General features: G+C 37.2%; 1 protein-coding gene across 3 annotated transcripts in view; it reads right to left on the bottom strand.

Moving 5' to 3' along the window:
• Positions 1-26,000, bottom strand: part of adcy2a (adenylate cyclase 2a) — a 71,503-nt gene that overhangs the window by 41,982 nt on the left and 3,521 nt on the right. For 2 of the 3 annotated variants that reach the window (XM_075465095.1, XM_075465096.1), the window contains exons 2-3: positions 25,613-25,810; positions 5,967-6,128 (exon numbers count right to left, since the gene is read on the bottom strand). In XM_075465095.1, the coding sequence (XP_075321210.1) occupies positions 5,967-6,128; positions 25,613-25,810 (360 nt within the window). The remainder of the gene's footprint in view (positions 1-5,966; positions 6,129-25,612; positions 25,811-26,000) is intronic. The other variant, XM_075465098.1, reaches the window with a different exon arrangement.

A 26,000-nucleotide genomic window follows, 5' to 3' on the forward strand; every position in this document is an offset into this window, starting at 1 on the left:
ATCCACACAAGTGAATCAATACCTGGTGTTCAAGCATTTGACTGCCTGCTCTTCATCAGTGTCAGCTACAGCGGGTCAGACGCTTGTAAAAATATCATCACCTGTAAAGATATGTGGCCCCTTGGCATTGTTTTCTAAGTGGGACGTTGGGAACTTATGATAAAACCAAAGCCACGGTATAGTTGACAATTACGCCCTGTTTACCAAGGAGCTAAGAGGAAGCCGAACTGAAGATCCATATTTGCAACTTCAAGCAATAAACTAAAAGTCAAAAACGACAGTGCATCTAAAAAAGGGTTTGGAGCGATTACTATATTTTACTCGTGCCAATGTAGTTGGTCTCTGCCCAAAGAGACACAGGTTAGGGTGTTCTCTGGTAAACAATAGAAGTTATTTATGGAAAATGCAGAATGGAGGCAGAATCTAGAATCTGGTAGAATAATCTAAAAATCTAGTGTTTCAGGAATCCCAGTATGCTGCTCTGGTGACATGTATCCCTGTTGTGATACAATGTGTTGATAAAATTCCCCAGAGAAGCTGCAAAGACGAGTCGGACTGCTCTGTTTTTTTCTCCACAACAAAAGTAAGTCCTTCCCTATCCGATTAAAAGGCATGTTATAATGATTCAAATCCATTAAGCTGCAGCGGAATCCATAGAAAGCTCAGTCGATTTTTATATCTGCTCTCATTTCTTTTTTTCTACATAAATATAACCAGAAAAACATTTTTTCATCAAAGAGTTCAGCATGACCATCGATTTTACTGTCCTAAAAGCTAGATAAGTTGACGTCAACTAAACATTTTTCAATTCGAGAAATTTAAGCATTAGAGAATTCCCTCCTCAACATCAGTTTGCATTTTTCATCACCTTTTAAGTGTCAATGACTAAAAATGCCACCAAGGCACAGTATCTCTGTAACTGCAGCAATTTTTTAAGGGAAGGTCTGTGTATTTCTCCTGTTGTTTGAATAATTCAATTTCTCCAGAAAACTGAGAAAAATGACAGAAGCAGAAAAGAGGCCAGAGAAGGAGGAATAAAAGACTAAATGGAGGAAGCTTTGATATGCGAAAAATCCTGTGAACTCTTTCCATCTGACTTTTCAAAGCACTCCATTGCTTCCATTAACTTCACATTTCGTCACCTTTTCATTTATGTCCAACTGTGAAATAGCAACTACCAGAGAAACAATGACACCAACGCTGAGACTCTCCTGCCAGACTTGGCTCACTGCAACATGGTGGCGTACGTCTACTTAAAGCTTCCGATTCAAACAACTTATCTTTATCCCGATATAAAACTGTTTTCTAAAACCTTTTCTCCCCTTACCAAAACCATACCACATCATTTAACAACCTGAATCACCAAGAGGAACATACTGACAACTGTTGCAACCGGTTTTCAGTCACAACAAAACTAGGCAAAGGAAACTCACCCCAAGACTCCACAAGACTCCTTCCAATTCAGTATTCAGCCCTCGCACAACACCACCTGCATCTCCTAAATCAACATCCTGCACAGAGGTTAGTGACATTCTAATTTCCACTGAAAACAAACTCACAGGACCTGAGTCGATAAACTTACATGAGAAAACAACTCATTTAAACAGCCAGTAAATACACAGAGATCCTTTGTCATCACTGGGAACAAAAATCGAGCAGAAAAACACCAAAAGGGACCCAAAACACAACTGAATACAACCAATCGTCTCAAAATTCGAACTCTATAAACAAAAACAATTCATTTAAACAGTAAGGGGACATATTACAGACCTCCAGCAACGATGCAAACAACTTCTAGCTACTTGACACAATAATAAAGCTGTTCATTAACTCATTGAGAAGAATGATCCAATAATATAGATTTGTTAGCGGCAAACATGTATGGGAACTTCTGAGATTATTAGCGGTTCATTTTAAAGTGAATGGGATGAAAATGAAATGTGAAAGGAAAGAGAAGAGGCCGATCACATGCTGTGGAAGTGTATCATGACACAAACAAAGGAGATTAAAATTTGTTGATGTTCAACAGGCTGAAAAACTACAACTCTATAAAAAGAACCAACAATAAAGAGTTTGGACTCTTCCAATCCACATTCATGACGATTCTGTACAAATGGAAGGAACTAAACAGAAGTTTAACCATTGAATGTATTGCTGCACACTGGGATCACATCCTTTTTCCACTCATAAGCAACGCTGTATCATTTTCCTCAAACAAATGACTAAGCGGAATATTTTTGTCTCATTTATCTAGATTGGCTCTCCTTTTCTGCTATTTGAAAAGTGTTTGTGGCTATATCAATTCAGAAATGATTAGGGATGCACCGATACCACTTTTTTTCAAACCGATACGATACCGATACTTGGATCTGAGTACTTGCCGATACCGAGTACCGATGCCGATACTTCTACCACAAAAAAATGTAATGAATTGGAAGACAGGTTTTGGTCTCACTAGCCCAGTGGTTCCCAAACTTTTTGTGCCCAAGGCACACCAAAGGACAAGTAAAAATCTCAAGGCACATCTATTGTGCAAAATAGCCCTTATAACACGTGTTATCACTCATATCATGTAAAATATCTGTAAATGTGCATTATTATGTACTAATGCCAAATACAATGTGACAAAGACAATTATATTACTCATGAAATATTTATTAACGAAATATTTAAAAATTTAATTTGAAACTTTATCAAATTAGGCTTCATCAAAGCAGCAACAGTCATTTAAACCAGACAAGTCACAAAATTAAAAATGGGGCAAAGGAAACTCAGCAGAAATTCAGCACAGAGAACTGTCAATGCAAGGAAGCTGCATTGTCCATGGTCCTAAACTACAATTTATCATTGCAACATTTCAGCAATCAGTGAAACATGTGCTATTGTAAATATTTTGCCTACTTACAAATTAGTGAGTCGGGGCGCGCAGGTTTCTTTAATCCTCGGTGGCACTGAGCAGAGGGCCACTCGCAAGTCCTGTTCAACAGAGAGCCGTGCCCTCCTGTTGTTCTTCATGTTTAACCAGAGCAGAGAACGCCAACTCACACAGGCAGGTAGTGGGGAAAAGAAGAAGGTGCTCAATCGCGTGGTGGGAGATGCTTGGGTAGTCCGATGCAGAAGAATTAGCTAACTAGCAGTTAAGTTAGCATTAGCTAACTTCTCCCGACAGGAAGCACTCGGGCATAGGATTGCTGACACCCCCGGTCTAACTGAAGCCATAAGACGGTAACTTTCATGATACGGTCAGCTGACAGTTTTTTTTTTCCTCTTTTCTTTCGGTGGTGGGTTGTCGGCAGTCTCTGCACTGGTGGTTGGTGGTTTGCTCTGCACCAGAAAGCGCTCCATTTTCCCTCTTTCTCTGTTTTCATGTTGTCCTTCAGCCTTTGATGCGTCACAGTCTCATAATTCCCACCTGCGCAACTGCGTTTACAGCGAAATATGGGGTTCTCTGAGGATTTTTTTTTTTTTAAATAATTTTTTAAGGAATAGAGTTTTCGTCTTTATTATGAAATGAGTACATACAAAGTACTAATATAGTAAATAAGATAAAAATATTTTTGTGTAGTTGTATATTGCACACCAGGACTTGGACACCCTCTGATCGCGGTCTTCATGGTATCGGTTAACTTTAACGAGTACGAGTACGAGTATGTTAGAACAGTATCGGCTCGATAACCGATACCAGTATCGGTGCATCCCTAGAAATAATAAAATTTCTCAAAAACTTCCAAGCATGCAGGCGTGAGAGGATTCTGTCACTGCTCCTCTTCCAGCCTGTCCCAACACAAAAAGAGTGAACCAGCACTGGCAAATAAACACAGGGGAAGCCACACAAAAACAAAACAAACAAACAAAATACTCATAAAGCATGCACATGGGGTTGGCAAAATGAATGCAGTATTTAGTTTTATGTCATAACTGTTGGCCATATCACAATACAACTTTGTGTAAAATATACATAAAAGCCGAATGGAATGATTGAAAAAAAAAAAAGTAACAAATATGAGACATGTTACTCTTTCCTGAAAAAATAATGGCTCATTTTGAAATTGATAACAGCAGCATATTAAAAAAAAAAAAAGTTGGGACAGGTTGACGTTTACCACTGTGTAGCATCCCCTCCTCTACAAGCAACAGTGTAAGAACTGAGACCGTTTCTGGACCTTTGGAAGTGGAATGTTATCCTATTCTTGTCTGATCAACAACCTAAGTCTGGACTTCAGCATCTGGACTCAACTACGAAACCATGCTGCAAAGATGCATATGCATTTATTGCTGAAATATACAAGGCCTTCCCCCTAAAAAAAACATCATCTGGGTGGGAGCATATGTTGATCTACAACCCGTATTTACCTTTTAGCATTAATGGTGCCTTTCCAGATGTGCAACTTGCCTGTTCCATAGGGAGCTGTGTGCTGATATTAAACCAGCTGGCTGCTGTCCTCTTTAGTCTGGAGGACATGGTATTCATGATGTTGAAAAGAGAATTTTTATTTTTTTTTTATCTTCAATTAATCCTTTCATGTTCTTCACACCCATACCACTTTCACCCAAGAACTTCCAGTGTTATACAAATGGGTTTCACATGTTGAGTCGGGAGGAAGAAAAGAAAGACATGGAGTGACCTCATCTTAGCAGGCATACGAAAATCAGGAGTTTTTCATTTAAAAAAAAAATGGATTGGCTTGTTTTGTTTCTTTTCCTTTTCTCATCTTCAGTAAATGACATGAATCCTGATATTTTGACATTTTTCATTGCTAAAAGCTTTTTAAATGATACAAACAATTTATCGGCAGACAATCAATCTTGAATGAAATTAAATATTCCTGAACATCTTCTTTTTGCTCTCATGTTACCGAGGCTATCTAATACTTACATGAGAGATTTTCCAAAGGACACTCTTTTCGGCCAATGGATTTGTGCTTAGAGACAGACTGAGCTGAGGTGACAGACAGTGACCAGCGAACATAAAGCCCCTGGCTGCCCAGATGCCAGTATTCACATGCCACCGTTAGCAATGAATAAAAGTCGACAGAGCAAAAAACAGGTCATTACGACAGAATTCACTAAAGCAACTGAACACACTTGCGAAAACTCAAGAAAAGGGAACTTAAAAAAAAAAACAATCTGATGTACCATTGCAGTATAAGTATTATTGAGGTATTTTTGCTGTGACAGTTTCCTGATATTGTTATGTTTTCTTGTATTTATCACCATATAACAGCTGGCTGAATAGTTTGCATACAAATAGTAATACTACCGGCAAGAAGGTGACCTTTCAATAGAATATAAAAAAATACACATTAGAATCTCTATCCCTCACCTGTAATGCTGAATTAGTTTGAGTTTAAAGGTCACATTTGTTTGCTAAAAGAAAACAGACTGTAGTTACATTTGAATAGAAATGCTCATTTTGAGGACAAGATGGAATTTCTGGAAAACAACAATTCCAGTCTTAATAATATTAATAATAATAATAATGACATGAGATTATAAAATGAATGGCACAGGACAAATGATCATTGCAATGTATGAAAATTAGAATAATGAAAATAAATAATCTAAAAATATAGTAAGTCGATGTAAGCAGACTTACTATATTTGAGGCAATGAGTAAAACAATTATTTTTTTTTTTTTTTTAAATCACATGTACAGGTTGGGACCAATAACCAAATCATAAGATACGTTTTTAAAACTAATGAATTTAAGTGACCCTCAGAGGTGCTGTTAAGTGGAATTTGTAGATTTGAAGCAGCCATAGAGGCAGCTTCCTCCTTTCCAGTCATCAAACTAATCTTCATGCTTCCTGACATGCAAGTGGTATTACAGTACTACAAGGACATCCAACCATGGTCAGAAACACAAATCATGATCTGTTAACTGTTCTTTTGCACATGCGCTTTTGGGTTCAAGTTCACTGTGCATTCAATGTCTGTTCGTTCATATTTAAGTTTGACAACCTTACCTGCCACACTACCGGCTCCATGTCATCAGCTGTCGTGGACAGGCAGACACTCAACACAACTGTGTGAGAGCCGGACGTCAGAACACTGGCAATAATGGCTTCCCGCATAGAGAATGGCAGCATGGTGTAAACCACAAACACAATGAACAGGAAGAAAGACACCTGTGGAGAAAGAGACATGCGTGTAATACACCTGCAGCTGGAAGTGAAAAAGAAAAGGGCTGCATGCACAAGAATATATATATATATATATATATATATATATATATATACACACACATATACACACACACACACACATTCGTGTTGACAGACCTGTAGTCAGGAAAGAGCATTCACTCAGGGAACTGCCTCATATCACAAGACTGAGTGGCAGGAGCAAATACCAGACAACTTTGTGCAAGTGAGTACATTTCAGTCCTGAGCACTAAATGATCAACCTATTTTATACATAGTACAGTTAGCATCTTAGCCTGCCTGGAGTCTCTTGACTGCAGGAAGCAGCAATGTGACAGTCAGCTCTAACATTTCAAATCCAACACCTCTAATGTAGCGAGGGGAGTGCTTCCACACACATACTTCTTTTAATGCACCTTCAGCTGAAGGGTTTAAGTTGTCATCTGCTGCCATGCATGGACTGAAAGAGGCCTGTGTTCTCACAGGCTACAGCCAGGTGCCAGTTAACCTTTCATGGTTTATTTGTTGGGCTTGTGGGAAAGCTGGGATACAGAGTTGGTGGCAGTGAGATGGAGAGAGGTAGAGAGGGAGGAAGCAAGAGAGAGAGACCGATTGAAACAGCACCTCTTCTGTTTAAGCTAGGGTGATTAACATGCACCGCCGCTTCATGTAGCAGCAGCTATAGCTGTGAATGCAAATACCAGTAGAGGCAAATATTAAGGATGATCTGTTCCCCTAAAGTCAGTGCTTTTCTTAAAAAAAAAAAATGCATTTATATCTACAGTTGACTTAAAGTGTGTCCTCTGAAAAATATGACTTAAAAACGATCATTAATAGTCAAATGTAACAGACACCCTGATCCCAATTAGAGTTTTGAATTCTGCATCTGACAGGGCAACACACCAATCACAGACTGCAAATTGTGGCTGTTCCTCTCCAGAAAGAGAAGCAGCATTTTAGATTTTATGGCTGTAGCTTTTATTTCACTGTGAAATCTGTTTTTGTTGAATAACTTTGAAAATTTCTTTAAGATATTCTGACAAAATACAAAATAAGCTAATTTGTTGAGTTTTGCAAGAATTGCAAATTATGTGGTTACAATTCAGGGGTTTCAGTTCCCAGACCAGCTTTGCAGTTCCCGTCTTAGTGGGAAAATACTATTGATGACACAGCCTATTATTTAGAAGCCAGCTGTCAAAGTTCTCAAATATATTCAACACATTGCTCTTGATTGCAAGTAAGTGCATTATGTAGTTTATGATGTTTATTGGTCTTAGGTCTCATGTCACCTGCCAAGGTGTTAGACATCTATAATATGTGATCATAAACCAAATGTGAAAAAAATGCCTGAAAATGAACAACTAGTATGAGGCCGACATCATGCAAAAGATACTGTAAAATACGAGGAGCAATTGAGCCATTTGAACAGTTTGTGACTGACTCGAAACTGCTTGTGAAGGACTCTGCTCATGCTGATGAGAAGGTCAGAGACCGCGCAGTTTTCGACAACCATTCCCAAACTGTGAGGGAGAAATTACTGAGAAGGAGCTACGAGTGATACAATTTGGCTTCAAGTTCCAAGGACAAGAGTTTCAGAGAAGCAGTGGCCATTCAGGTCCCCATTGTGTACAATTCTGTACCTGTTAATAACACCAGGTTCATCAAGATCAAACACACTCATTTATCTGAGCTAAAATATCTTGCTTAAAAAGCCCATACTGGAGGGATGCCTGAAGTCTGAAGATGTCCCCAGGCTGGGATAGAGTTTTGGAAACACAGAGGTGACTATCTGATTAAAGGCAGCTGATTCCCAATCACACGATTCCAGAGAGACCATGGCAAGCCAGTCCACTGAATCTTTTTTATCTGGAATAAGGACGACTGCATAATCACTGTTGATTATGACAACAGATACTTTTATTTTTGACAAACTAGGTAGAACAACATCCAGCCAAAGACTAAAGGTAGTTTTTGCTGGGCAAGGTATTTGAGTCTTGTAAATTTTTTTTATATATATATTTTTTTTTTCACTCGCCTTTTAGAATACAGAAATAGACTTGCTGACAACTTCACATCTCCAGGACAGATGCTGATGAGTTACTGGCTGACATCCAAGTACACATAATAAGTTGCAGCATGAAGTGAGCCACAAGACGAATCCAAAAAGACTTCCACATCAGTTACAGAAGAAGAAGTATAAGAAGTATTATGACGGATCCAAGATGGCACTCACACAGCTATAAGCAGAATGTGAGGCTTCGGGGACTTGGCTCATGGAAAGTTGCTGTTTTCATTTAACCTGCTGACACAGAGAGGTCATCATCCCACGTACATACTGCAGAAGCACAAGAGTAGAAACTAAAGAGGCTCAGAGTGCACCCATTAACACAGACACAAACCCAAAGACAGCACAATCCACCAGAGGGAGAGGATTACCCATCATAAACACAAAAACACATAATTAAAAGCTAATGCACTTCTTAGGCAAAACAAAACAAACAACAAAAAAACAACTCTAGTGACGCAATATATTTGGTCAGGAAAAAATATGATTCAGGCAGCCAAACATTATCTTAAAAACAACAATACACCTCAATTCCTGCACCCTGAATGAATAAATGAAGACCTGGGGTTGGACTTTTTTTTTATAATTTATTTTTAAATTTATTTTAAAACAAAGCAGATATTCTGCATACCAGGTATTTCCACATGGAGCTATGAGCAGCTAAATAACCTGGTTGAGACAGAGAGACAAAATTCTTGCTTCTTCATATTTGTTTGTTTTAATTCATTAAGTTTTCATGTATGTTTTTGTTCATGCATGTTCACGCATGTCCAATTATTCACAACTCTTTTCTTTATCATACACTCTACATATACATACAGTACATACATCCATTTTGCAGTTAATCATTAATATATGCATTTGGTCAAAAGTCAAGTCCTGCCACCTCAGCCACTCATCTTCCTCTACTTTGGCTCCATCTTGTCTACACCTTCTGTCATCTCACTCACGCCAGTGTTCGTAATAACGTTGTGTCCTTCATTAGTAATTAGAACAAAAATGTGCATTTCTATACTCTAAAGAATTTGGTGTTTTCTCGTGGCCAAAATCCAACTTCTCTCAGACTGATCAAAACACTTAATAATCTAATTCCTCCTGGTAAATGAATTAATATTATTAATCTGTTTATTTCTCACTTACAGCTACATCTGGCCGACAAATGGCAAACAATGGCAAAACAAAGATTAATTAGGCTGGACTCATCCTCTAAATTTCCTGTGGTTTTGATCACAACAGAGTGGGAGCACTTCAGCTCAGGAGGCAACTTTCTCACCACCTGACCGAGCTTTGATTTAATGCCGTCTTACCAAAATGGTTCCAAAATGTTCACAATAGTTAGGATCCAAATGCATACAGGCTGTCTATTTGGAAAGAGTACAAAAACAGGGAAGTAGAAAGGGATGGAAATAATTCAAGCATGCCAGAGTAAACTAAACAGGAGTGAAGAGGGTAGATAGGTGGAGAACAGACAAGTCCCAAGGGTAGGGAGAGTGGCTGCAGATGCAATGTTCCCTAACAATTGTGGCTGTTGTGTTTTTTGCCATAAAGTAACTGTAATAGAGTGAATTCTCTTCAGACCTCTTTGTTTTACCTCGTTTCAACCACACTGAGCCAAAACTGTTGTAAACACAATATAAGAACTTAAATGAATAGAAGTGCTGCATCAAAACAGATATTTTTCTTCTTTATGAGACTCAAACTTTGAATAGAAATCTACAAGCACTCAGTCATTTAGATCTTTAGGCCACCAGATGTCCATAAAAGTGATTTCTTTTTTTTTTTTTTTTAATTCTAGTTTTTTAACTCGTGTTTGAAAATAAATAAGAATGCATTAACTAAGTTCCAAATACAGGAGGGAGCTACTAATTGCTGCCAACTATCATATAGCTCAGCAACATAATTTGCTTAGAGCCCAAAAAGCCCGTTTCTAAATTAATGCTCAGAAATCCAATGCTGCAAACTCAATCGTGGAACTGTACTAAGGATAATGGAGAGGCTTTGGGGGGAAAAAAAGACCCTTTTTAGGTTCAACATACTTAACAAGTAAAGTAGTAATAAAACAGCAAACTGCTTCTCTTGGGTTTTAGGGACCCTAAGCTCACAAGGACCTCTCCTCTGACAAGCTGTTTTTTAGGTCCTCTGCTGTACAGTCAACTTTACTTCTGACCCATGAATCATTTCCTTGATAATGACACTGAGGAGGGTTCATAAAACTAATTATGGAGACTGAGTGTCACATTACATCAGGCTTTTAGTCGACAGTCTGTGCCTGAGATTAGTTTACAGGTTAGATTTACACAGTGTGTGCGGTTGTCTATGCGATCATGTGCTGTGTGTGCCCACCTGCTACTTAACACCGAAGTAGATAGATGCTCATTTCATTTCAAGCTACTCTCAGCAAATCTGTGTAAAAAGACAGCTTTATTGATTTATATTGAAGATGTGGAATTAAATGCAGTGGATGAGGGACTATCAGGCAAAGTGCTTGGTTTGTAATTTCCGCAGTCAGTCTGGGCACGCCAATCTTAATTACTAAATTTTTTAGTCCTTCTCTTTGGATTAAATCAAATATCTCACTTCCTCTGCCTTCCTCCATTTCATCACCCACATTGCCCGTCTTTTCTGTCAGTGGTTCCTGTCCCCATGCCATCTACCCAATCTGACAGGGCTTTTGCCCTCACCAAAACTCTCTTCTCCTCTGCTTTAAACGCTAATGAGATTGGCTGAACACCAGCGTATAACTGTATCTGGCATGTGTGTCTAAGAGTCAGAGAGAGGGAAAGAAAGATGAGGCTGGGTCCACACATCTCTTAGTGAGGGGTAGATGCTAGACCACGCTGATATGACCTTCTTCAACATCAGCAAATAGAGGGCTTTGTGAGGAAAGGATAAGCATCCAATTAGTTTTTTGAAAATGGAAAATAGACTCTACACAAACTAACTTTGGGAGAGAGGAGATGGTGAGCAGAACACAGCTGAGAGAATATTTAGTGGTTCATTTAGAGGACATTCACCTGGATGCAAACAATATCTCAGCTTGCCACACGCTTCCACGCAGAGATAAAGCAAAACCTGCAATCATCCTGCGCCTTATGAGCAGGAAACACAAAGTCGAGTTACTACGATAAGGCAAGAAACTGAGAGGATCTGAAGTTTACTTGAATGAGCACTTAACTAAGAAAACGTCTGAAATTGCACGAGAAGCCCGAATCTTGAAGAAAAATAACAAGATCAAATCAACATGGACACGAAACTGCAAGGTGTTCATACAGCTGATCGGGTCCACCCCGGAGCAGTCCAAAGTCATACTGGTAAGGGAACGACAAGACCTTGAACAGTACAGATGATGAAGATGTTAAACTTAGTATTTATTTTGAGTGCCTTCGTGAAAGGTGAGATTAAGTTTGAGTCTGGCAAAGTAAACAAAATGGACTGTAAATGGATTATATGTGGAAATAAGGTGGGAAGAATGAATCTAAGTGTCAAGACTCTTCTGGATTGGGACATAACTGGTTTTTCCATTCTTGAAGAAAACTATTCTGGGAACCTTGAGTAAAGACAACATGGGAATTACTATTATTTTGTTATGGATTATAAACATTAACGGACAGTGTCGTGGACAGTTTGTTGTCATGGACAAGACTGTTACATTATTGTTGGACTTGAGACAGCATAAGGAAGGGAGAATTTGGATGTGGGACTTACTAACAGTGGGATGTTTTGGACCAATGGACTCCTTGTATGCAAGAAAGAGCGTGTGTTTATGTATGTATGATTGTTATGGCTGTAAAAGTAACACCAAATAGATGGCCGTAAATGAAAATGATTTTCTGCGTATATTGGAAGAAACTTATGACAGTGAAATTGTGCATACGATGAATGATAATATAAATGAACTATATGTAAATTATGTGGACACAAATTTAAATATAGGAGATACAGGAAATTATAAAGCAAATGAGTTTGGAAATAGTATAGATCCTGATAGTCAAGTTTAGAACAATAACATAAGTAATGATTGTAAATATTTTACAGATGATGAATTTAAACGTATCAATATGGAAGGAGCTTTCACTGTGGTTCATTTTAATAGCAGGAGTCTGTATAAAAAATACAATAACATCAAAGAGTATTTAAAACAGTTTAAAAAGTTCAGTGTTATTGCTGTATCTGAGACCTGGCTTGATACTGTAAAGGGTAGTGATGTAGAAATAGAGGGCTATACACTGTTTACATTAAGTAGGCCTGGAAAAAAAGGTGGGGGAGTTGCACTGTATGTGGACTCAAAATTCAAATGTAAAGAGATGCCTAGTAAAACTATAGCTGTCGATGGAGTGCTTGAGTGCCTGACAGTCGAAATAAACTTAGAGAAATCAAAACACATAATAGTTACTTGTGTATACAGACCACCGGGATCAGGTCTGGATCAATTCAACCAATTGATAGATACCTTGTTTAGCAGTTCAAGAAAGGTCCATATTGTATGTGGAGATTTCAATATCAACCTTCTGAACCCACAACAAAATGTTAAGACCACAGAATTTACCACAGCCATGTTTAGCAATAGTCTATTTCCACTGATACTTAAACCAACAAGAATCACAACAGACACAGCAACATTGATCGACAATATATTCACAAATCAACTAGGAAGTCAAATCACATCAGGATTACTTATAAATGACATAAGTGATCATTTTCCCGTGTTTAGCATTTTCCATCAACTTATTCAAACTGTCAAACCAACGAAAGCAAAAATAAAACAATATCAAATGATTAGAATTAGAACACCTGAAGCTATTGCCTCTTTAATAAATGAAGACTTAAATTCCCAGACGTGGGAGGAGGTTTATGCCTCTGTTGATCCTGATCAGGCTTTTGATTCATTTTTGTCTACATTGATCACACTTTATGACAAACACTGTCCTTTCAAATGTATAACTAAAACAAAAACTAAATTGAATAGGCCATGGCTTACAAATGGCATAGTCAAAGCCTGTAAAAAAAAATAAATAAATTATATCGATTACATTTAAAGCACAGAACTATCGAAACAGAACAAAGATATAAAAAATATAGAAATAAACTGACATATATCATGAGATACGCTGAAAAGCATTATTATCATAGATTATTAGAAGAGCAAAAAAATTATATTCAAGGGACTTGGAAAATATTAAACAGCATAATAAATGATGGAAAAAAAAACATGAATTCCCAAGTTATTTTGAAAAAGAAAACCACACTTTAAATGACATGAGGGAAATAGCCAATGAATTTAATGATTATTTTATTAATGTTGGACCAGCTCTAGCAAACAAAATAGTAACAAAAGATACACAAGGATTTGTGGGGGAAAATTTACAACCAAATCTAAACTCTCTATTCCTGAGAGCAACAGATGAGAGGGAAATTATTGGAATTGTGCATAAATTCAGTAATAAAATATCAAAGGACTGTTTTCACATTGACATGCAACTGTTGGAGAATATCATTAATTATATTCCAACACCGCTGTCATATATCAGTAATCAATCTTTTTTCACAGGTATTTTTCCAAGAAAGATGAAAATAGGTCATTCCAGTTTTTAAAAGAGGTGATAGGCATCAATTTACAAATTATAGACCCATATCTCTTCTGCCCCAATTATCCAAAATTGTAGAAAAGCTTTTTGTAAACAGACTAGATACTTTTGTTGATAAATACAATCTGCTCAGCGACCATCAATATGGCTTCAGGTCAAAAAGGTCTACCTCGATGGCTATCATGGAATTTGTAGAAAACATATCTACAGCAATAGATAAGAAACAATATACAGCTGGTGTGTTTTTAGATCTCAGTAAAGCCTTCGACACCATTGACCATGGGCTGCTTTTGCAGAAAATGGAAAAATATGGTGTCAGAGGAACAGCATTAGCGTGGTTGAAAAGTTACCTGAAGGACAGACAGCAGTATGTGCAGGTGCACAATATAAACTCTGAGAGTAAGGTCTCCACATATGGTGTTCCACAAAGCTCTGTCTTGGGGCCAAAATTATTTATTATGTACATTAATGATGTTGGTGAGACAGTGAAAGAACTCGGCTGTGTTCTATTCGCTGATGATACCAGTCTCTATTGTTCAGGTAAAGACCCACAACAGCTACAAACAAGTGTAGAAAAAGGGCTAACAAAAATAAAGTCATGGTTTGATAGAAACAAACTTTCACTTAATTTGAACAAAACAAAATATATTATCTTTGGTAACTGGAAAGTTCAGAATCAAATTGGAATTAAAATAAACAATTTAGAACTTGAAAGAGTAACTGATTACAAATTTCTGGGTATTTATATTGATGAAAATTAAATTGGAAAAAACAAATTAGTGTGTTTCAAACCAAATTAGCTAAAACTATAGCCATAATGAACAAGATGAAAACTTTATCAAATCAAAAATCACTTTATCTTCTTTATAACACTTTATTCCTTCCATACTTAAACTACTATGGGGAAATATGGGGAAACACTTATAAAACAAATATAAATAATATCTACTTACTTCAAAAGAAGGCCATCCGAATTGTTAATAAAGTTAATTATATAACACCAACAAATCCTCTTTTTATTAACCAAAACGCACTCAAATTTCCTGATCTTGTTAAATTGAACACTGCCATAGTGATGCACAAGGCGTATAATCACATGCTCCCATCACCAGTCCAGGAGCTCTTCGAGCAGCGAGAGAGTCAATATAAACTTAGAGGATCAGGTATATTCAAAAAGATTAAAACTAGAACGAATAAAAAAAGTTTTTGTATTTCTGTTCAAGGTGTTAATGTGTGGAATAAGCTAAATGAGAACTTAAAAAGTTCTAAAACAGGAGAAAATTAAAAAAAAAAAAAAAGGTATAAATCGTTATTAATTGAAAATTATAAAACTGTAGTATGAGTGATGGACATTGTTTTGCTTTAAATCTTCTGTCATGTTCAGATGTTTTCTGTTAAGTTGTAAAATATCGGCTGCAGTTGTGTTTGCTAGTCTTGTTTTCTTGGAATTATAAATAACGTATGTAATAGGGCTAGGCACAATAAGTTTATTTTTACTTCAGCCTAGACCCTTTTGGTCATTTACATAGTCAAAGAAATCAATTGATGTTTATATTTTGTAATGTATTATAATGACCAAATAAAAATTACATTCCAAAAAACATGACATTTTGCAAGGCAGATCTTATACACCAAGTAGGTTTGATATAGTTTGTGCTTTCCGGTAAGTTCTTAAAAACCATTGTGTCCTGATGTCCACCCTCTTCTTTTTTTATTTGCTTTCTTTTAAAATCCCTATCTGCTGTGTTCTGTTAGTAATGTTATCCTCTCAACAACCTTACTAATCTGCAGAGGAGGAAAAAAAATAAATTAGCCATCACAAAATCTCATTTTATCTGGAATCTAAACGCTATGATATTTGGTCTCCCACATCGCAATGCATCTTAAAGCCAATATATTTTCACAACTCTGTGCATGTATTACCGTCTCTTGTCATAATGTAGTACTGGTAATCCTCAAAGACTATCGTGTTTCCCTCAGATTCTGTTTTGAAATATGAAAGTGTCTAAAACTGTAGTCCAAACACATTGTAAAGCATTTGCGCTTTGCAAATGTAAATGCACTTGAGACAAACCACATGCATAAATTGTTGCGAAGTAGGCCATAACGGAAAACATTATTCTGCCAGTCGTCAGATCAAATATTTGGCAAAAAAACAATCTAAATAATACATGAAACATATGATATCTTGTTTCAAAGGACTTACTGAGAAAGAGATACGAACAGGTTTTGCATATCCTAATTTAATACAGCATGACTGACTTCTAAATAGATTGCCTAGTTGTTCATGGCATTTAAAATGAATGGCATTTAACATTCTCTTATATGCTGTGGCAGCAAGTTATGTAGAGTTGTTCTGGGATAAATCAAATTAAAAATACATACAGTGTAGAGTCACCAGGTGCAGAAACTGTCAACAAATATTTTATGTGATCGGTTCTTGCAGCAATCTGCTTATTTCTTGTGGAAATAAATCTAATTTTGTTTTTTACCACAGATCTGCTGAGTAGAGCTTTATGCTCACAAAAAAACAAACAAACAAAAGAAAGACTATGAAATATAAAAAGTAGTTTTTACATTCATTCTAACAATTTCAATCTTGTTCCTCTTAATTCTTCTTCTAAGTATGCGATCATCATATGAAGCATTATACATCTTTTATAGACTTTGTCATTGAGAAATCTTACAAGCTGCCAGTTTTTGCAGAAATGGTTAATCTGAGGAGGGTGTTGACCTTGAATAGGTTTCCACCGAGTAAACAACGTGCAAGGACATACAGAAATGGTTGAAATCACATCTGTTGGTCCAGGCCTTTATTTGAACATCTATTGATGCCAATAATGAGTAAATTGGCAAATGACACTCAGAAAAGATGTTCAGATAGGCCAACTCAAGGACATCTGCAGACATCCAGAATTGATTGAAAAAAGACGTTCCAACCGGTAACAATCTGGACGTCCGCTGACGGCCAGAATCAGTTCAAAGATATTTGATCTATTCCCAATCTGAATGTGAATGACAAGGATTAGCTGATTAATAACATTGGAGAAAAAAAAAAGAACATGCCAGCCAGGTAAGGCATATGCTCCATGATTACATCAAAGAATTTGCCTTGGCCATATAAATGGAGATTAGATGGGTTTATCAAACTACATTCCACATCTCTTTATCTTATTTCCTTCATTTAATTGATATTTGTCTGTTTTTTAATATCCAAAGGACATCCTCCTACTGTCAATTGCTGCTCTTTTGTGTTGCATTTTCTTTCCACTCTAATCTCTCAAGGTGACTATGTTGGATAATTTATTTCTGCAGGTTATGCTGTCACTCTGTGACTTTAGTCATTTTTTTTTTTTTAATGTATCAGCTACTGGGTGACTTGAGTTTTTGGGATTATTAACAGACATGGGACCCGTAGTTAATGTTGATCTCATGAATTTATAATCAACAGCTATCAAAGGATTAGTCCCCCTTTTCACAAGTACAATAAATCCGGTTAAACGCAACAATTAACCATACAGCTCACAATTCTAAAAGTTAATATATATTAAAATATTTTTTAATATAAAAGTGATTTCTTCACCTAAGTTTTTCCACTGACGTCTGTGCAACATCCAGAAACAATGTCTTTCATTCTGGCTTTTCTGAAGTAATCATCCAGAGGTGCAGGAATCACATCTCTTAGATGGACCACTTTTTGCTCAGTGGGTCATTTCATATCATAGGTTACTCCATCTCTGCCTTTAGCTTGATGTTCAGACTAACTGCAGTTATACTGCAGCTCAGTTGGACTGATTGATGCAATGTCAAGAATACTACATTTGTTAAGCCTAAAGAAAAAAAAAAAAAAGGCTTTGGTGGCTATTGCAGTGCATTTATGGCAACTGTCATGTTGAAATGATGAAATGTCTTTCAATAAGTTGTGAAAAAATGAACACACAGAAAGCTGCAATGCTCCAACATTCATTCTGTTGCTTCAAACTGTCGCCCACTGCTTAACTTACTGCCATGTCACTTTGTGTATGACACATACTTGTAAAACTACTCAAACTTACGGTGAAACTTGGCAACTGAGTGTAGCAACTAGGGCTGTGACTCGATTCAAATTTTTAATCGAGTTAACTACAGGCTTTGAAATTAATTAATCGAAATTAATCGCATTTTAATCGCATATACTTTATCCTTTAGAAAATTAACATTTTCAACAATATTTCAACAAACACAGAACATATCCCTATTTGAAATCTGAATGTAGCATGCATGAAAACACAGTATATAGAATCTTGGATGTTAAGCTGCGTTGGGCCCCCGTTAGCTTCCACGCTAGCTGCTACATGTTTAGCGTTGAGGTGATATTTGAGGCTTGATACGCTGCGGTGATACGCGAATTCCTTGTTGCATAATCTGCACACAACCACGCTCTTGTCGACGCTTCCATCCGTCTGTATTTAAAAAAAAAAAATAATAATAATAATAATAATTATAGTGTGCGATTAAAATGCGTTATTTTTTTTTAACGCGCTAATATGTGTGTAGTTAATTAATCGAAATTAACGCGCTAAAGTCCCAGCCCTAGTAGCAACCATTATTTGGTTATAATTAGAATTTTGCAGAAGCATAAAGACGCTGGCCAGAGAAAACTTACTAAATGAAATGTCATAATACATCATCATCGTAATATAAAGCACATCACTGTGCATGCGGGTATGTAAGAAACATCAACCAGTCTAACATGACGAGCCCGACAATACGATATTCTTCTTTCGTGCTATGTATTTTTAATATTTGACAATGAGCAGCAACATTTTCCCTCCACTTACCAGTAACAGCAACACCACATGAAAGACTTGGAAGAAGTCATCATTCTTAATGAGCTTAGAACAATGCATGACAGGTGAGAAGATGAGAACATGAAATCCTCTCTCAATTCAGTGTTTCTGCCTATTTCTGCAGCACAGGAAACATCTAATCAGTTAACTTTTAATTCAAAACTCTTAGTTTCTCTCTTGCTGCAGATATTCACTTGCACTGCGACTGCAGAGTAACCCAAAGGTGACTACAGATTCAAAGACTGCTTATTAATATAATTGGCTCGGGAGAAACTGCACAGCACCTTCCAAATCTAGAACCATAAGCAGAAGGACTTTAACAGTAATGAGGGAAGGAGAAACGGCAAAAATAAACTTGGCTTGAAAGATCTCCTCAAGGCATGTTAGAAGGGACACATGTACACCTTATTAATGCCATTGTAGCAACAATCCACACTGTCACATTAAAAAGATCATGGTGAAGAGAGGATGGTCTCAACAGAATAATAATAATCCAAAACCATAAAAAGAATATACAAAATGCTCAGCCCATTCACCACCATCCACTTGTTTTTAGATTACTGCTTTGAGGTCTCAGGTTTGTCACTTGGCTATTGCCCGCCATTGGTAGTGAACACAGAGGTGAAAGTCAAGGGATAAATCTGTCTGGATTTGATCAAGAACCTGAACGAGAAGCACTTCACCCGCATGATTGCAAGTAATAATACAACAGTGTCCGTCTTACAATGGTACAGTCCAATACATAGAAATGGTACATAGAAATCAGCCTAATTAACTGCTTTTGTGAGTTTGTGTCACACTGTTATATTTCATCCATGTATTAACTGGCTGCATGTGTGCTTGTTTCATTTCAGCTCAGCAGGACAGTTTCTACAGTACTTTGGTGTCATTAACAGTCATGTTAATTTCTCATTTTATTCTGTGGCTCTGTGTGACAGAAGCTCACAGTTTTCTTTCTCTTTTACCAGATTTCTGTCTGAGAAACGTTATGTTTCTGCTTGTCTGAACCTTTGTATTTCAGTCGAGTCTTGTTTTCCGCCCCTGCCCAGTTTCTTATTGTCTGATTTATACGATTTTGCTTTCTCTGCTTTGGCAGCACCTTTGGCTTTGTTTTGATGAATAATAGATACACTTGAGGCAGTTTTTGCCTGTCACAATCTTTTAAAGCTGCAGTCTGCAAGATTTGTTGTTGTCATACGTAAAGTCCTACTTTTTGGCATTTTAAGAGTTTACATGATCTATCAGAACGCTTGAAGTTGAAAACGGTGACCTCCGTAGTCGCAAAATGCAAGAAATGCTTATTTTTTAACCGAAAAATAAAAAGTTATTCAACTTCCTGTCCCGCCCCTTCAAAACACATGAGAACTCGTGCACGTAGACGTGCACGCCAGATGCGCCTACACGACTCCTCATTCATCAACTCACCTGTCATTTGCGATCATGGAAGACACAGTAAGTAGACTAGCCCGTAATGAAGTTCAATAGTCTGTATAAATAAGCGTGGGGACGAGCCTACCTTGTATCGCGCGTGCACAATCGGTGATTGACAGGCAGCAGAGCCCAGGGGACCTAGCGGGACATATGGGGACCTAGAGAACTCTTTTTTTTTTTTGTATTGGGGTATTTAATGTACTACTTTCAGAATCCCCGGACAGTTCCAGGCATTATGCTTGAAAAAGAGTTGCAGACTGCAGCTTTAAGAAACATATTACTGTTATTTACAATCAAGAGGCTTTTTTTTTTTTTTTTTTTGTCTTTGCGACTAGTCCTGTTTCATGTGTTTTTAAGAGTTTCCCTTTTAGAACATGAGTTTTAAAATGAATCCCACAGAAGGACTACTAAGCTTTGCGTTCAAAATTCATTCCATTCTATTCCATTGTGCCATTATTCACCACTGGAAATAACATCCCTCTAATTAGCTGTGAGATTCAGTATTCGTGTGAGATTATTTATTAAATTAGAGGATCAGAACAACTACTAAGCCTCAATATGTGAAATTACAGGAGGAACTCCAAGACCACCAGGAATCACTAGAAAGGGACACCTCCTGGACTAAAATGTTTAACAGTTCTTCATGTTTTGTTCTACATTTTACCCAACTCCTTCACAAATGAGCTTTCCTTTTGAATGGATCGTTAATGGAGCATTTGAACGTGGTGTTTGTGCGTCTTTATGCAACAACTTCTTTGACAGCGAGTCTGAAACAAGACGGAGGTGGCAAACCGAAGCCTCATCTGTGAGGCAGGAATAATAACTTCAACAACTTACATTTAAATCTCTGATAAATAAAGATGAACATGCTGGAGAATATAAACATTTCATTTGTTTGATTAGCTTATTACTCAGAACCAACCACAGCTTCAAGAGGCGATAATGATTGGGATTGTATTCTTTTGATGATTATTAACCTACATGTCAGCAACTTTACCAACAGAGATAAGCAAAGTAACGCAAGACAACACGCAAATCAGTTATTCCCCTCCAGTTCAGTGGCAACGAAGCAAAGTCTGTGTGTGTCTGTCATACTGTTTTGTTTTTTTTCCTGAGCCCTCTCAAAAAGTAAAATCCAATCTGTTGTTTATTTTTTTCCCTGTCTTGCTTGTACACTTCATCACTTTTCCATCCCGTCCCCAGATAGCGTTGCCGTCTCTTGCTGCATCCGTCATGTGTTTTCCCTTCAACTTCATTTGTTATAACAAAAAGTGTTTTCTCACCAACTTTGTTATAGCAAAAGTGTATTCTTTTTTTCTTTTTATTAATTTATTATGGTGATTATGTTGTTATACTGCGAGTCGTGGTACTGTAAAGCAAAATTGTGTGGCCAGTTTGGAAACAAAACTTGTGAGGTGTGGCATCTCAGCGTCCAGGGCAATTATTTAGCTCAGGAATATGCATAAACGAGGTGTATTTCAAAACCAGTCAGAAGCACATAGTTTTAGGGTTCACACACTTCTCTAGGGTTTCTCTGATGCATGCAACATAACCTCTATACCTAGGATGTCAGCTTCAATATTTACACCTACATTGGATCCTCGTGCAGAGAAATAAATGATTTCCAAATGGCGAAGAAGCTGCAGGTTTACATTAACATACATTTCATTTTCTGGAATTATAGCCGTTTATGATATCCCAGGGTTGGACACTGATTAAGTAAGTCCAATGGTTTTACTTTTTAAATGGCATTTAGCTACTTGTAAGGCTTTAATGACTTTTCCTCACTTATGTTTGCTGCCAAATTCTAAACCATAGAAAAAGAAAAAAACATTTTTGTCATGTTATATTCATGGAGTTTATTTGTCAAAGAAGAGAAAAGTGGTCTATAATCGGTCTGAGCCAAGGAGCACAAACTCAATAGTTTAGGTAATGATGTTGACACTTGCATGACAATGCACTGAGAAACAATGAGTGCCTGTGCTGTTGGTGAATTACACGCTCCTGATTATCAACGGATGGGAGAATGAATTACTTACAAATATTACAGATAGTTCCTGGAGAGAATCATGGAAAGATAATTGCAAAACAACTCAGTCAAAATGCTGGAAGGAGTTTGGCTGGAAAATTAACCAAAGATTTTTTATGGTGCCTAAACAATGTGCTCATATTTCAGGAGCTGACATAAAATGTTGGCGAGGATGCGGAGAAGAAGGTACGCATACACACATACTCCTTACATGCTCTTTAACAAAACCTTTTTGGGAGGAGGTAAGGTGAGCTACTACATATATTTTTGATCTTAAACAACCTTTAACACCAGTAAACATACTAGACATCGACCTACCAAATAAGATAAAAAGAATATACCAAAACTTTTTCATCTTCTAAGACTTACTGCACTAAAGCAAATTACAAGACTATGGAAACAAAGTAAACAACCAGAGGTTCAGCAATGTTATAAAACAATAGAAAGTGTTCTGGAAATGGAAAAAAAATATATTAATTTCTAGAAATTGCTCAGAAAAATGGAAGGAAATGTATCCAGACAATCTGTGCAATAAAATGTGCCTATATCTTGAAAACAGAACAACAATATAGGCTACCAAATCTTTCATGAAGATGTCCACAAAGCTTATGCTACACACCCACTCACTATACCGGCACATACATATTACGCAATACAACACCTACACTACACACACACACACACAGGTACGCCACTAAATATTTTCTTTTTCTTTTTTCTCTATGTTCCCCCCCCCCCCCCCCCGGACAGGAAGTCTGAGGATGCCCAGCATCGGCACGGCAAATTAGGATTCCTCAGTTCAGAGCTAACTTTTCTTCAGGATCCTGGCATGTTTCTTTAAAGTCCCTGAGAAAATAGCTTTCCAACTAGTCAGTCTTGTTATCTTTATGTCTTAACAACATAAAAAGGTACTCTCCCAGTTATGGACATTCCCCAGAGTTAATTGTCCACAACGTCGGTTAACCACAGAGAGAGTTGATGGGCACAGTGATAATGTGTGAGCTAAAAACTGATCAATATTGTTATTAATAAACTAAAACTAATAAGTCCAGACATAATGCCTGGTTACACACATATTCTATAATGATACTTCTCCTCGTGAATATCATGTTGTGCGATAGGTGATTGCGTGTGACAATTAGCTGAAGTTGCTTCTCCTCAGAAGAAGGAGGACAGTATGAGCCTAATCAAATGAGACGCAGTCATGCGGTCAGCAGGTCTTTGATGTTGTTAGTATTGAAGTTAAAATGAATATTACCCTCCTTACATAGCTTTTTGTATTTTTATGATCGGATTATTCGCACTGTTAGTGCTGATACCTCTGGTAGCTGAGCTTCTGCCCCCCTGATTAACTCTGCATACAATCTCAACAAGTCATTTCTGGTCGCGAAAGCACCAATATTTGATATCCATTGTGTTCTAGACCACATGTCAACCAGCTGGTATATGCCACAATTGGATGTAATGCACTGATGTCCTGATTTGAAGGGCGAATTACTCAATAAACCTTCAAAGTGCCATCCTGTCTCCAGCCTTGTGTGCTCTGACCCTAAAATCTAAGTCTTCTCCCAGGTTCACCAATTTTTTAAACACTGTGTCAACTTCAGAGGCTGGAAACTGCAATATTACTATTTTCATTGTTTAAACATAATTTTGTTTTGTACGTAAAACAAGGAGACAAGTTAATTCAGCCATGTGGTAAACAGACAGTGTAATTCTGGTTAAATAAAGTAAATAAAGCTAGAAAGCTAATTGACAAAAAAAAACAATTGTAAAGAAAACACAATTCTGCAATCCCTGCACTTACAGTGTGAGATATATATATATATATATATATGTTTTTTTTTTTTTAAAGTATTGGTTTTATTATGCAAACCTGTATGTCTCAAGGGAGGCCTAAAAATTAGCCTGGGTTATTGGCAAAGAGCACATATGTATTATTCAAAGCTTTTTCATTACTGACTTCATGAAGAGAAGTGAGTCACATTCATCTCAATGATACATGAAGTAAGGTTTCCGTGTTCATCTGTGGAAAATGAGAAGACTGAATGCCGTGCACTAAGGTGGATCAGTGTGAGAATGCTAATGAGTCACTTCATTAACCTACACAATGACAACAACCCACGTAAAAAAAAAAAAATAGAAAAGGCCGCAAAATCTGCAGTGTTGTCTCTTCAAAAAGTGTTAATTAACGGGATTAAGATAAAGCAGCAAGAGAGCAGTAATGGCATAATGGCCTATTTGCAGTGAGCACAAGAAAGGAAATGAGTGAAAAGGTGTGTAATCGGTTGCACCTTTAGCTAACCCTTTGTGATCTTTGAGTCCACACTAGGTATCTGTATTGCCAAATACAGCTAAATGAGCGCAGCTTTCAAGTAATGGAGATCTAATGCACTGTGGTGTTTTCAATGAGCCCCGGTGCAGGATGCATATGGTGGCAGCAATGTAGTGGTTATTCATCCTGCCAAATCTAACTGCAGACGTAATACTCCTATACTAAGTAGCACATATATCACATAGGCATATACGACACAGCTCACTGAAACAACAAAAAAAAACAGATGGGGGGGGAGGACTACCTTTTTTTTGTAAAAGCATTTTCTCAAACACACAATCTTGACAAAAAAATGTAGCAAACATGCTGTGCTGTTCATAGAATGGATGACAGTACATCATCCATGCGACCTCCAAGGGGCATAATCAGCGTGTCTGTAGAGGAGTCCTCAGACCCTTGATTAATGCGTGGACAAAAAAAAAAAAAAATTGCGTATTGATTTACAAAAGCTGATTTAAAACAGTTTCACCCAACACATCTACCAGACCAGAGGTGACCATATCCAGACAAAATAGGGAACTGGACAGTTATAACTGAAACCTGCCCATGCTTTGCCTGATATATGATCAGTTGTAAAAAAAACGCTTCCAGATTAACCAAAAGTACACTGACAGACACCATAATGACTTGTAAAAAATAAATGAATTGAATAACTGACTTATTACTTAAATAATGAGTCAACTTTTCCAAAGGGAGCCTAATGGAGCCAGAGAAGTTTCTGAGATAGCTAGATACACATCTTTGAACCAGTGACAATGTCATTATGTTTATAGTCGATGGCTACAACAACACAACCGCTGACATTTAAAAGTAAAAAACATTGATCATCTTGTAGAAATGTTTTGCTCAATAACCTTAAGTTCTGAATTTTGTATAGATGTGAGACTGACACCCCCCCCAAGGTAAGACAGTTCAGAAATAAAGACTGGACTACAATTCCTACTGGACGCCAGGAAATTCTGATTTCTAGCTAATTCCTGCAGCCAAAGACCATCTCAAAGGGTACATGAGTTCACTTTCATTTGGTAGCACAGCATCTTAGGGTGGTAACTTAAGCATCATATATACTTTCATCTTTCCTTTAAAACCTTATAATTTTATAAAGCTAGCAATAAAACAGGAGGTACAAATATTAAATCACAGCTCGTATCTGATGTATAACACATTCACCACAGAATTAATCTCTTAGTCTCACCTGATCCCATGGACAGACGATTCCGCCAGAAAACATAAAAAGGTAACCCATGGCAACCAAGCAAGCCCAGATGACCAGGGAGAAAATGCGTAGAAGTTTCTTGAAGATGGCCTCAATGCAGACGAGTACAAACACTGCCAGGAATATAGCCATCGCTGTGGGCACGGTGATTACAAAGGCCACGTGGTCTGCAACGTCCTGAAAAGGACATGATGGAAAATAAAAACAGAACAGAGAGACCAGTCAATTTAAGAGGAAAAGTAGTGTGTTATTTAAAAGGGTATAGAATAATAATTGAGGAAATCTAGGCTTGAAGATTATGTGACGGAAATAAACTAAATGAGCAGATTTCTTGAGGGAGAACAAACCAATTTGATGTACAAAGCCC

The sequence above is a fragment of the Odontesthes bonariensis genome, chromosome 5, assembly GCF_027942865.1.
Source record: "Odontesthes bonariensis isolate fOdoBon6 chromosome 5, fOdoBon6.hap1, whole genome shotgun sequence".
NCBI lineage: Eukaryota > Metazoa > Chordata > Actinopteri > Atheriniformes > Atherinopsidae > Odontesthes > Odontesthes bonariensis.